Source organism: Symphodus melops (assembly GCF_947650265.1).
Source record: "Symphodus melops genome assembly, chromosome: 22".
Classification (NCBI taxonomy): Eukaryota; Metazoa; Chordata; class Actinopteri; order Labriformes; family Labridae; genus Symphodus; species Symphodus melops.
Window position 1 is genome coordinate 18,208,960 of NC_136712.1, and position 14,014 is coordinate 18,222,973.

At 35.9% G+C, this 14,014-nt stretch overlaps 1 protein-coding gene across 2 annotated transcripts; it reads right to left on the reverse strand.

Annotated features, from left to right (window-relative positions):
* Nucleotides 1-10: 10 nt before the first annotated feature.
* Nucleotides 11-13,821, reverse strand: osgep (O-sialoglycoprotein endopeptidase). Of its 2 annotated transcripts, none has more exons than XM_079335412.1 (12): nucleotides 13,671-13,820; nucleotides 12,182-12,308; nucleotides 11,981-12,100; nucleotides 11,423-11,598; nucleotides 11,211-11,306; nucleotides 11,081-11,130; nucleotides 10,692-10,770; nucleotides 10,528-10,593; nucleotides 10,268-10,358; nucleotides 9,047-9,122; nucleotides 1,190-1,288; nucleotides 11-594 (listed from the first exon to the last, which is right to left on the reverse strand). In XM_079335412.1, exons 2-12 carry the CDS (start codon nucleotides 12,294-12,296, stop codon nucleotides 555-557), a joined length of 1,008 nt encoding a protein of 335 aa, XP_079191538.1. In that variant the 5' UTR covers nucleotides 12,297-12,308; nucleotides 13,671-13,820; the 3' UTR covers nucleotides 11-554. The 2 variants fall into 2 exon arrangements, with proteins under 2 accessions (XP_079191538.1, XP_079191537.1); XM_079335411.1 differs by having other exon boundaries at nucleotides 289-348; nucleotides 13,671-13,821.
* Nucleotides 13,822-14,014: the final 193 nt, after the last annotated feature.

Sequence of the window (14,014 nt, forward strand, 5' to 3'; positions counted from 1 at the left end):
GGTCTACTGTTTTTATGAAGTTAACTTTTCTCTCTGCACAGGCTGAAAAGTCTTCCCTCCCTCCTGGACGTTGCGAGGGCTCGAAACTGGCAACGATAAATAAATTTAATGTAAATTATTAACTTGTGTTCTTCAAAAAACGAACAAAAGAAAATCCACCGTCTGTAGCGAGCCTGTTAAACCTTTGACGGATGTCTGCCATGAGTTACCAATCTGATGAACCAATCAAAGCCGACCTCTCTCCCTGCTCGCTCTCTACCCCCATGCATGCACGAGCCCACATTCAAGGCATGAGCTCAGGTCTGCTTCTGGGCCAATGGTGCTTGTGCAATTAAAGTAGGGGCGTGGCTTTAGAGGGAACACACAGGAGAGGATCAAAAAGAAAATGTAGGTAGCAATATGCCTTCAAACTTAATATGTATTGAGCGAGTGCTTAACGTTTGTACAAAAAACAGTGAAACAAAATGTCCATCTCCTTGGCGTGGCGGAGTACAAGGATCTGTCCCACTTTTCAGAACAGCCGAGCGGCATCAACATGTACGTTCCTCCATCCGTCAGTCTCGCCATGTCACCTCCACTTCATCGGTTCTGTACCTAAAACAGCAGAATGTGTCAAAGGTCAAGACGGCAGCATAGACTTCTACAGTCCAGCAGTAGCTTAGTCTAAGCACTTGGGTTGACATTATGCAAGTTGGTCTGGTTGATGGAGAGCAAGACACCGAACACCTAATTGCTTGTGTATCCTTTCATGTGCAACTCAGTAACTCCATTAATCTAGTCTAATTAGTCTAAATGTGCATATGTCGAGGTGTATATTCATATGTGCTACATAGGCTACATCATATTTTTGTTTGCACTGTTTTTGAGAGACAGATTTTTGTCAGCGATTTTTTCTTTTTATATTTACCCAATGTAGAAAAGTGTGGACGGTTAGAAATAACAAGTCTAGCGAGATGAGCCTGAAACTAGGAGCCACATGTTGAGGTTACGTAAAAGCTCCTTTCCAACACTCCTGGTGTGGTGAAAAAAACATTAGGTGGCAGCATTAATTATGTAACCTAGAGTCAAATTATTTAAAAAAAATAAAGAACTTTAAAAAAGCTGGAAGCAGAGCTGGCTGGACTCGAGTTGAAACTGCTAAAGGAAATTAAAAAATGGTCTAATCAGAAGTCTTTTATGAGAAGTTTACCTTTGTGTGATCCACGAGTCTTCGAGCTCCGTCACCTGGCCCGACCTGAACATCTCCCAGCCTGCTTGAGCAATCATTGCGCCGTTGTCGATGCAGAACCTGTGGTACAAAGGGAACACGGTGTTCAACAGGCAGAGAGGAAGAGCTGAGGGGCATGTTGTTTTTTTCCATTTTTTCGACATGGGTATGTACAGTATGTCGTTTTCTCTCATTTCTCGACATGGTATGTATGTTGTTTTTTTCATTTTTTCGAAATGGGTATGTATGTTGTTTTTTTCATTTTTCGACATGGGTATGTATGTCGTTTTTTTCCATTTTTTCGACATAGGTATGTGTGTCGGTTTTTTCATTATTTGTCATGGGTATGTATATTGTTTTTTTTATTTTTTGACATGGGTATGTATGTCGTTTTTTTCCATTTATTGACATGGGTATGTATGTCGTTTTTTTCCATTTTTTCGACATGGGTATGTATGTCGTTTTTTCATTTTTCGACATGTTATGAATGTCGTTTTTTTCATTTTTCGACATGGGTATGTATGTTGTTTTTTAATTCTGTCGTCATGGGTATGTATGTCGTTTATTTGATTTTTTTCAACATGGGTATGTATGTTGTTTTTTTCATTTTTTCGACATGGGTATGTATGTCTTTTTTTCATTTTTTCGACATGGGTATGTATGTCGTTTTTTAATTCTGTCGTCATGGGTATGTATGTCGTTTATTTGATTTTTTCGACACGGGTATGTATGTTGTTTTTTTCATTTTTTCGACATGGGTATGCATGTCATTTTTTCATTTTTTCGACATGGGTATGTATGTCGTTTTTTCATTTTTTCGACATGGGTATGTATGTCGTTTTTTAATTCTGTCGTCATGGGTATGTATGTCGTTTATTTGATTTTTTTGACATGGGTATGTATGTTGTTTTTTTCATTTTTTCGAAATGGGTATGTATGTTGTTTTTTTCATTTTTCGACATTGGTATGCATGTCGTTTTTTTCATTTTTTGACATGGGTATGTATGTCGTTTTTTTCAATTTTTTCGACATGGGTATGTATGTCGTTTTTTCATTTTTCGACATGTTATGAATGTCGTTTTTTTCATTTTTCAACATGGGTATGTATGTTGTTTTTTAATTCTGTCGTCATGGGTATGTATGTCGTTTATTTGATTTTTTCAACATGGGTATGTATATTGTTTTATTCATTTTTTCGAAATGGGTATGTATGTTGTTTTTTTCATTTTTTCGACATGGGTATGTATGTCTTTTTTTCATTTTTTCGACATGGGTATGTATGTCGTTTTTTAATTCTGTCGTCATGGGTATGTATGTCGTTTATTTGATTTTTTCGACACGGGTATGTATGTTGTTTTTTTCATTTTTTCGAAATGGGTATGTATGTTGTTTTTTTTCCATTTTTTCGAAATAGGTATGCTTGTCATATTTTAAAATTTTTCATCATGGGTATGTATGTCGTTTTTTAATTTTTTCGACATGGGTATGTATGTCGTTTTTTTCCATTTATTCGACATGGGTATGTATGTCGTTTTTTTCATTTTTTCGACGTGGGTATGTATGTTGTTTTTTTCATTTTTCGACATGGGTATGTATGTCGCCTTTTCATTTTTTCGACATGGGTATGTATGTCGTTTTTTTATTTTTTCGTCATGGTATGTATGTCATTTATTTGATTTTTTCGACATGGGTATGTATGTCGTTTTTTTCATTTTTTGACATGGGTATGTATGTCGTTTTTTTCCATTTTTTCGACATGTTATGAATGTCGTTTTTTTCATTTTTCGACATGGGTATGTATGTTGTTTTTTAATTCTGTCGTCATGGGTATGTATGTCGTTTATTTGATTTTTTCAACATGGGTATGTATATTGTTTTATTCATTTTTTCGAAATGGGTATGTATGTTGTTTTTTTCATTTTTTCGACATGGGTATGTATGTCTTTTTTTCATTTTTTCGACATGGGTATGTATGTCGTTTTTTAATTCTGTCGTCATGGGTATGTATGTCGTTTATTTGATTTTTTCGACACGGGTATGTATGTTGTTTTTTTCATTTTTTCGAAATGGGTATGTATGTTGTTTTTTTTCCATTTTTTCGAAATAGGTATGCTTGTCATATTTTAAAATTTTTCATCATGGGTATGTATGTCGTTTTTTAATTTTTTCGACATGGGTATGTATGTCGTTTTTTTCCATTTATTCGACATGGGTATGTATGTCGTTTTTTTCATTTTTTCGACGTGGGTATGTATGTTGTTTTTTTCATTTTTCGACATGGGTATGTATGTCGTTTTTTTATTTTTTCGTCATGGTATGTATGTCATTTATTTGATTTTTTCGACATGGGTATGTATGTCGTTTTTTTCATTTTTTGACATGGGTATGTATGTCGTTTTTTTCCATTTTTTCGACATGTTATGAATGTCGTTTTTTTCATTTTTCGACATGGGTATGTATGTTGTTTTTTAATTCTGTCGTCATGGGTATGTATGTCGTTTATTTGATTTTTTCGACATGGGTATGTATGTTGTTTTTTTCATTTTTTCGAAATGGGTATGTATGTTGTTTTTTTCATTTTTCGACATTGGTATGCATGTCGTTTTTTTTCATTTTTTGACATGGGTATGTATGTCGTTTTTTAATTCTGTCGTCATGGGTATGTATGTCGTTTATTTAATTTTTTCGACACGGGTATGTATGTTGTTTTTTTCATTTTTTCGAAATGGGTATGTATGTTGTTTTCTTCCATTTTTTCGTAATATTTTTTAATTTTTCATCATGGGTATGTATGTCGTTTTTTTATTTTTTCGACATGGGTATGTATGTCGTTTTTTTCCATTTATTCGACATGGGTATGTATGTCGCTTTTTTTCAATTTTTTCGACATGGGTATGTATGTCGTTTTTTTCCATTTTTTCGACTTGGGTATGTATGTAGTATTTTTGATTTTTTCGACGTGGGTATGCATGTAGTTTTTTTGATTTTTTCGACATGGGTATGTATGTCGTTTTTTTCCATTTATTCGACGTGGGTATGTATGTCGTTTTTTTCATTTTTCGACATGGGTATGTATGTCGTTTTTTTTCCATTTTTTCGACATGGGTATGTATGTCGTTTTTTTCATTTTTTCGACGTGGGTATGTATGTCGTTTTTTTCATTTTTCGACATGGGTATGTATGTCGCTTTTTTTCCATTTTTTCGACATGGGTATGTATGTCGTTTTTTTCATTTTTTCGACGTGGGTATGTATGTCGTTTTTTTCATTTTTCGACATGGGTATGTATGTCGCTTTTTTTCCATTTTTTCGACATGGGTATGTATGTCGTTTTTTTCCATTTTTTCGACTTGGGTATGTATGTAGTATTTTTGATTTTTTCGACGTGGGTATGCATGTAGTTTTTTTGATTTTTTCGACATGGGTATGTATGTCGTTTTTTTCCATTTATTCGACGTGGGTATGTATGTCGTTTTTTTCATTTTTCGACATGGGTATGTATGTCGTTTTTTTTCCATTTTTTCGACATGGGTATGTATGTCGTTTTTTTCATTTTTTCGACGTGGGTATGTATGTCGTTTTTTTCATTTTTCGACATGGGTATGTATGTCGCTTTTTTTCCATTTTTTCGACATGGGTATGTATGTCGTTTTTTTCATTTTTTCGACGTGGGTATGTATGTCGTTATTTCATTTTTCAACATAGGTATAAATGTCCGAGAAATGAGAAAAAACGACATACATACCCATGTCGATAAAAAGAAAAACGACATACATACCATGTCAAAAAATGAAAAAAACCACATACATACCCATGTCGAAAAACGACATACATACCCATGTCGAAAAACGACATACATACCCATGTCGAAAAAAGGAAAACGAAAAATGAAAAAAACGACTACATACCCATTTCGAAAAAATGAAAAAAAATGACATACATACCCGTGTCGAAAAAATAAAAAAAACGACTTACATACCCATGTAAAAAAAAAAAATGAGACAATGCATACCTATGTTGTAAAATTAGAAGAAACGACATGCATACCTATGTCGAAACAAAAAACGACATGCATACCTATGTCGAAAAATGAAAAAAACGACATACTTAGCATGTCGAAAAATGAAAAAAACGACTATATACCCATATTGAAAAAATAAAAAAACGACTTACATACCATGTCGAAAAATGAAAAAAAAAACTATATACATACCCATGTCGAAAAAGGAAAAAATACGACGTACATACCCATGTCGAAAAATTGAAAAATACGACATACATACCTATGTTGAAATTTTTTTTAAAAACGACATACATACCTATGTCGAAAAAATGAAAAATACGACATACATACCCATGTCGAAAAACGACATACATACCCATGTCGAAAAAAGGAAAACGAAAAATGAAAAAAACGACTACATACCCATTTCGAAAAAATTGAAAAATACGACATACATACCCGTGTCGAAAAAATTGAAAAAAACGACATACATACCATGTCGAAAAATGAAAAAAACGACTATATACCCATATCGAAAAAATTAAAAAAACGACTTACATACCCATGTCCAAAAATGAAAAAAAACTATATACATACCCATGTTGAAAAAATGAAAAATACGACATACATACCCATGTCGAAAAACGACATACATACCCATGTCGAAAAAAGGAAAACGAAAAATGAAAAAAACGACTACATACCCATGTCGAAAAAGGAAAAAATACGATATACATACCCATGTCGAAAAATGAAAAAAACCACATACTTAGCATGTCGAAAAATGAAAAAAACAACTATATACCCATATTGAAAAAATAAAAAAAACGACTTACATACCCATGTCGAAAAATGAAAAAAAAAACTATATACAGACTCATGTCGAAAAATGAAAAATACGACGTACATACCCATGTTGAAAAAATGAAAAATACGACATACATACCTATGTCGAAAAATGAAAAATACGACATACATACCTATGTTGAAATTTTATTAAAAACGACATACATACCCATTTCGAAAAAATAAAACGACATACATACATATGTCGAAAAAATGAAAATACGACATACATACCCATGTCGAAAAAAGGAAAACGAAAAATGAAAAAAACGACTACATACCCATGTCGAAAAAATCAAAAAAACAACATACATACCCATGTCGAAAAAATGAGAAAAACGACATACATACCCATGCCGAAAAAATCAGAAAAACGACATACATACCCATGCCGAAAAAATCAGAAAAACGACAGACATACCCATGTCGAAAAAATCAGAAAAACGACAGACATACCCATGCCGAAAAAATCAAAAAAACAACATACATACCCATGTCGAAAAAATCAGAAAAACGACATACATACCCATGCCGAAAAAATCAAAAAAACAACATACATACCCATGTCGAAAAAATCAGAAAAACGACATACATACCCATGCCGAAAAAATCAGAAAAACGACAGACATACCCATGTCGAAAAAGGAAAAAATACGACATACATACCCATGTCGAAAAATGAAAAAAACGACATACTTAGCATGTCGAAAAATGAAAAAAACGACTATATACCCATATTGAAAAAATAAAAAAACGACTTACATACCATGTCGAAAAATGAAAAAAAAAACTATATACATACCCATGTCGAAAAAGGAAAAAATACGACGTACATACCCATGTCGAAAAAGGAAAAATACGACATACATACCTATGTCGAAAAATGAAAAATACGACATACATACCCATGTCGAAAAACGACATACATACCCATGTCGAAAAAAGGAAAACGAAAAATGAAAAAAACGACTACATACCCATTTCGAAAAAATTGAAAAAAATGACATACATACCATGTCGAAAAATGAAAAAAAACAACTACATACCCATATCGAAAAAATAAAAAAAACGACTTACATACCCATGTAAAAAAAAAAATGAGACAATGCATAACTATGTTGTAAAATTGGAAGAAACGACATGCATACCTATGTCGAAACAAAAAACGACATGCATACCAATGTGGAAGAAATGAAAAGAAAAACGACATACATACCTATGTCAAAAAAAAGAAGAAAAAAAACATACTTTCCTATGTCAAAAAAAAATGCCAAACGTACCTGTCGAAAAAAATGCCATACATACCAATGTCGAAAAATAGACCATTAATAACTGTTGAAAAAATGCCATACATACCGATGTCGAAAAATAGACCATTAATAACTGTCAAAAAAATGCCATACATACCGATGTCGAAAAATTGCCATACATACCTATGTCGAAAACAAAGCCATACATATCTATGTCCAAAAACAGACCATATATTTCTATGTCGAAAAAAAAAGCCACACATAACTATGACGACAAAAAGCGCCGTACATATCTATGTTGAAAAAATGTATGAATGAATGTATGTATATTAATTGGATGTATGTATATTAAATGAATGAATAAATGTACAGCATGTATTTGTGCACATATATACAATTAGTGTATGAATGTGTATATGTATTTATATTGATTGAATATATGTATATCAAGCTAATGTAGTTATGTATTTTAAATGAATGTGTATCTGCGAGAATATAAAAAATGTGTATAAATAAATGTATGCATGTGTACATTTAAAAGTATATATGTATAGATATGTATATATGTATGTATATTAAACAAATGTGTATGTATATTAAATTAAGGTAGGGCTATATGAAATAAATGTTTGTATGTGTGCATGTTTTATAAAATTAATGTATGTATATCAAATGAATGTATGGAGGCATTTTATATGTTAAAAAAACAATGTATTTATATTAATTGCATGTATGTACTATATTAAGTTAATGTAGTTATGTATATTAAATAAATGTATCTGCATGTACATAAAATGAATGTGTATGAATAAATGTATGCATGTATACTAAATGAATGTACGTAAGCATATAAAATGAATGTAAATGAAATGAATGAACGAACGTTTGTATGCATGTATATTAATTAAATGTATGCATATTGAATGTATGCATATATGTTCCCATGTATATTAAATGTATGTGTTTATGCATGTACTGTATATAAAATGTATATATGCATGTATGAATGTAAACAAAAAGTATATGTATATTAAATTAATGTATGAATTTATGCATGTATATAAATTAGTAGGTGTATATGTATATTAATTGAATGTATGCATATATTAAATTAATGCAAGTATATAACTGTGTGGATGTATGTGAAATGGCTGTATGTATATATGTTTGTACATTAAGTAAATGTATGTATATATATTAAATGAAGGTATGTATGTATGTATATGTTTGTACATTAAGTAAATGTATGTATATATATTAAATGAAGGTATGTATGTATGTATATGTTTGTACATTAAGTAAATGTATGTATATATATTAAATGAAGGTACTGTATGTATGTAGATATGCCACAACCTGTCAACAAACAGATGAGCATGATAATCTAAGACTTTAGATCATCATACCAATCTTTTTAAACCAGCTCGTTAATGAGTGTGTTTTTTTCCATTGAAGAAATCCCAAGTAGCACCCTGACCACACTGCAGTGTTGGCTTTATTTTTTCAAAACAGGAACACAGGTTCTTCAGATAATTTGCTGGAGGTTGTGATTGAAATAAAAAGAAATCTGGACAGGAGTTGTGCAACACCTTTTTCCTTGAGGTCTCAACACCGGGCTCATAATGAGTGTTTAACAAAGGGGAGTTTTTAGTTTCAGTTCAGGAACCAACATCCTTTTGTTCCTGTTTAAAGACCATCCCACTGACTACATTTAATCGCAGTGTGGATTGACTGGTTTTACCTTTCGTCTGTTGCAAACAGTTTGGCTCCTCTCTCCTTGCACATCACCCCCATCATCTCCTGCAGACGGAGGTTACCTGCACAGGAAACAGAGGGTCGAAGTCTGTAAGGATGATTGGGTCACATCTTTGGATAAATAAGTGTGGCTCACTTATTTTAACAATGTGAGGATAGATCTTTGAGTCATTACATTTACTCTGACCTCGATGGTTCTTTCTTTGCAAACAGTCAGATAGTGTAATATCATTCCATCAGCTCTCTGGTACATTTCATCAGAGCGTTTTCACACGAGGCGTTCTGTACCGTTCTCACGAGTGTGAGTGGTCCGATCCGTGCTCAAGCTCGGTACTCTTCCTCTGCTCTGGCATGCTTGGAAGAGGTGTGCTTCAGCGCGGTACAGTTCATGCACAAGCACGAACAGCCAAATGTTCTGTCGACTTAATATGACGCAAAATAAGTGAGTCAGTCAGTTAATGCAGTCATGTTTTCTCTGATGTTCTCAGATGTGTCGATATTTTTTACATTTTCTTCGCCTGTCTTTAAAAAACTTCGCCCGCTTCATAACTACGTAAAGCCAAGCATGTGTTGTATTACGACGTTCTGTACAACCGTGCTCAGACATGGTTCATCCTGGAGCAGAGTGAGTGCAGGCTGGGACGGCGGGGAGGCATCAGGCTAAAGCATGGCTCACAACTTTGTGCCCTTAGTCTCACTGAAATATTTACCAGAAAGAAAATGTCTCTGCACTGAAGTAAACGTGTCTGAACATTGTACATGTTGTAACAGAGAAGTAGAAAGATCCCGTGTGTTGCAGCTGGCCAGCTACCGTGATAGCTTCCCTGTACAACCTGTGAGTAATCAAACCCCAGGAAGGACGATATTTATGTTCTTCAGGTCTTTTTCATCCTCACATAGATCTTTTGTGGAGCACTTTGAGCAACCCAAGTTGCTAATATAAATAAAGTCGAGTTGAGAACACACAGAGATGGATAAGGTGTTATGTTAAAGTCACACTCTCTCTGTGACTTCAGTGCATTTCACAACAGTACAGTGTGTGAATACAATAGTTTAGTGACGTTCTGCACACAGTATCTGACGGCTGTGGAACATTCCTGTTTGACTGACACAGAACTGGATTGTCTCACGGTTTAGAGCATTCACTCTGGATAGTTTCATCACTGTGATAAACTACTGAACTGAACGTGGAACTGTTCGTACGTACAGCCAACGCCGCCGACGATGAGGACCTCGTGGGAGCCGCAGTGAGCCATGGCCCTCTCTGTGATCTCCACCAGCATGGAGAACACCGTCTCCTGCAGAGAGGGAGGCATTAGTGCTGGACAACACTGACACAGTCTTACATTATGACTACTGCTGAAACAGCTACTGGATTATCTCAGGAGTTGTGTGTCCAAAAATAAAAAGTGAAAAGTCTTGCAGCTGAAATAAAGCAAGCACACACATGTTTGTGACGTGTTGTACCTGCAGGGAGAAGCACAAATCCTCTGCAGCACACTGACCAGAGCTCAGCATCTTGTGAGCAACCTCCTATTGGAGACAAAGACGGACAAACTCATTCAGTGATCAGCCTCGATTCCTAATCGACATGTGAGCGGTCAACGCTGTAAAATAACATCCAAACTCACCTCGATGTAGGACAAAATCCCAGAAAAAGACACGTCCATTCCTTTCACTGTATAGGGCAGCTCCACATACTGACTCCCTCTAGCAGCACGACGAGGAGAGAGAAGTTTAAAAACACGATGATTGTACTTGTGTGTACACAGATGGTGAAGGGGGAATTTGAATCATATAAAACCTGGGTCATAAGTTTACATACTTTAAAACTTCAGCAACAAGTAAAATCAAAGAGCAAATGTATCAAAAAGCCACAACTTCTACAACCACGATTTCTCGCTAGGGGATAAATCAAATTTACATTTAAAAAAATATCACTGCTTTTTTTGTACATGACAACTAAACTAGTAAACTAGCATAGCATCCAGGTTTGAGTTACCCCTCAAAAAGCACTCACTTTTTGGCCATCTGCTCTATGTTGTATCCTGGGCTGGGGTCATTGGAGATCTGAGTGGAGAAAAAGGTTTCACGTAACTTCAATCACGTACAACACCAGAGAAAGTAAACGGGGACTGGAGGACACGCACCTTTATAACTCTGGCAAATCTGTCCAAACAGTTTCCAACAGCGATGTCGATGGTCTCTCCAAATATTCTGTATCGCCGCTCAGAGTAAGAAATGACCTGCACGGATTACAGATTACACTGCTACTGTAAACTTCAAGTCACAGCAGAGAGAGTTGTAGACATCAGAAGCTTGTGATTGTTCCTTAAAGGACACCCCACACTGTGTCACAAACCTGTGTGTTCCCTCCACTGACATAAAGCACCGTGGGGTTGTTTGCCTGCGTGATGAGCCTGCCCATCTCAATGTGTCCGATGCAGTGGTTAACACCGAGGAGAGGCTTCCCCCAAAGCTGAGCGACTGTACGAGCCACCAGAGCCACCGTCACTAAGGGGGCCCCCATCCCAGGACCTGAACGGGAAGAACCAGAGAGACGTCAGACTGATGATGCATTACAGCAGAAATGTAATTAGTGAGCAGAGCTATTTGATGAAGAAAAGGAGGGTGTGTGTTTCCTGTTTAGTGTAACTCAGGAGCATCGCTGTGATTGCAGGTTCTTGCTTTTCATGTCTTTTTTTCTTGTTTTTTCTTGTTTTGTTTTCTTAAATCACAGTGTGTAATGGCAATAATTAATAGAAAGTTTAAACGCAGTCCCTGTACATCTCTGAGCTCCTCCACCCCCTCTCCCTACTCAGACCTCTCTTACATTTGAGCTCTTATTAAACTCAACTGATCTGGATCCTGATGCATCTACTCGTAGTGCCTCGGTTCAAAACGATGGTACTTAGGTTACCTTTGGTGTATGCCACACAGTCAATGTCTGCAGGCTTCAGTCCTGCTTGGTCCAGCGCCTCCTGCAGGACAGTCAGTATAACAGCACGGTGGTGCCTGGCGGTGTCGCTCGGCATGAATCCTGCAGGGTTAAATCACATGCACCACTATTTAGACTGGAGATGACTCGAAACAGTTATTTTATAGCAGGACGGTAACTCACCTTGACCAGGAGGAGTAATGTAGGTCCGTCTAGGGTTGGAAAGCACTTCCCCATCTCTGATGATTCCTATTCCGATCTTATTGGCACTGCCCTCGAATCCGATCACCACAGTCATGACGGCTCACACCTGATCGGAGAAAAGAAGACGTTTGTGGAGTGAACAGATCCGGTTCCTTATTTTGAATCTGAGAAGATTTCCTGACCGCTCCAGTCATGTGGTCAGGAAATTAAGAAGCGAGGCTTGAATGATAACTTTGTGATGGATTCAGTAATCGTGTAGTTTAGGGTCAGAAGAATCCCAGATCACAGCTTTCAACCACAGCTGTCTGTATTTGTGCAGCTGATTTACAAGAGGAAACATTATTTATTTCCTGTTACATCTGTTCACTACATTCTTTATTCTGATCGCGGCCCACTAATACCTCCACTCTTGTGTCATTTTGCCACAAATAACGTTTTTTAATTGAATTTAAATGTTTGGAAATAGTTTTACCAGAATGTAATAGTCACCATTTGTTTTCTATTATCCACTGATAGTCATGTGGATATAATAAAATAAAATAATAAAACTACCTGGCAGACCTAGTATTCTCTGGCCTGTAAAAAAAAGTATACACTGATTATGTCCATGAGCTTTTGTTAGCTGACTACACCTGTGTGACGCAACAGAATATCTCAAGCTCTGCCTGCCGTTTTTAATGTCTTTTAAATCCATCTCTCTTAAGTCTCCTTATTCTGTGAAGGTGAAATATTAGACTCTGACAGACTCCACAGACTGATCCACAAGGTCAGTGATGTTGTCGGGGTGGAGCTGAACTCTCTGCGTGTCAGAGAGGAGGATGCTGTCACCTTGGACAATGACTACCTGTCACTTGACTCCATGGTGTGCAGCCCAAACAGACACAGGAGAAAGACTGATTCCCCCGCGATGCACATATAGGATGCACATATAGGATGCACCAATAGGATGCAGACATAGGATGCACACATAGGAAGCACACATAGGATGCAAACATAGGATGCAGACATAGGATGCACACATAGGAAGCACACATAGGAAGCAAACATAGGATGCACACAGAGGATGCAAACATAGGATGCACACATAGGATGCACACATAGGGTGTGTCAAACACACTGTGTGATCCTGGACTATTTCACATCACTGCTCCACAATTCAACATGTTTTCAAACTGTGCAGCATGAATCTAAACAGGAAAAGAAATGTCCAAGCAATCCTCCTCCTGATATATCTGTGTAATACCTGGCGTCTTCATCTTAATATTTACTTTAAACTCAGTTTATCCTTATGATACTCTAGTTTTTTTTAGATATTTAAAAAAAAGGTGCAATCAGTCAAAATACTAATAAATCAGATGAACCATTCATCTGTTTGTGGGTGTGTTGTGGTGTTTTAGCTGTCAAACAGCCTCATAAAGCAATAAAAGGAGATAATTCTAAGGCAGTGTTTCATCATAAATGAGCATACCTGTCTTCTGCACTTCTTTAGTTTGTTTGCAATAATCCAGTTTCTTGTCAGAAAGGCTTTAAAGCACACAAGTTTCTGTTTCTGCTAACTTCAGAAACACAACTACTCCATGTGTAGCGTCGGGTCCTAAATATTGACGACGACACAGTTTGCCTGAACAAAAAAAAATAGAATAAATAATAAATTAAAAAAGTCGTATTTATGTAATTGCGTCATAGCAGCCTATTTATGATGAACTAAGGAGTGAACTTGTGTTTTTTTTCTTTGATAATTTCCAACAGGCATATGTAAAGGCAGCTACAGCAAAAAGCGCAGCACGCGGGGCACGCTGAGGCTTTATGCTG

What these genes read in the sequence shown, in the direction of transcription:
- osgep (XM_079335411.1), bottom strand. Translation starts at nt 12,296, where the DNA reads ATGACTGTGGTGATCGGATTCGAGGGCAGTGCCAATAAGATCGGAATA. An exon ending in CATCGTCGGCGGCGTTGGCT is followed by an intron (nt 9,123 to 10,267) that starts GTACGTACGAAC and finishes TTTCCTGTGCAG; the next exon opens with GTAACCTCCGTCTGCAGGAG. An exon ending in CTGTTTGCAACAGACGAAAG is followed by an intron (nt 1,289 to 9,046) that starts GTAAAACCAGTC and finishes TTTGTACCACAG; the next exon opens with GTTCTGCATCGACAACGGCG.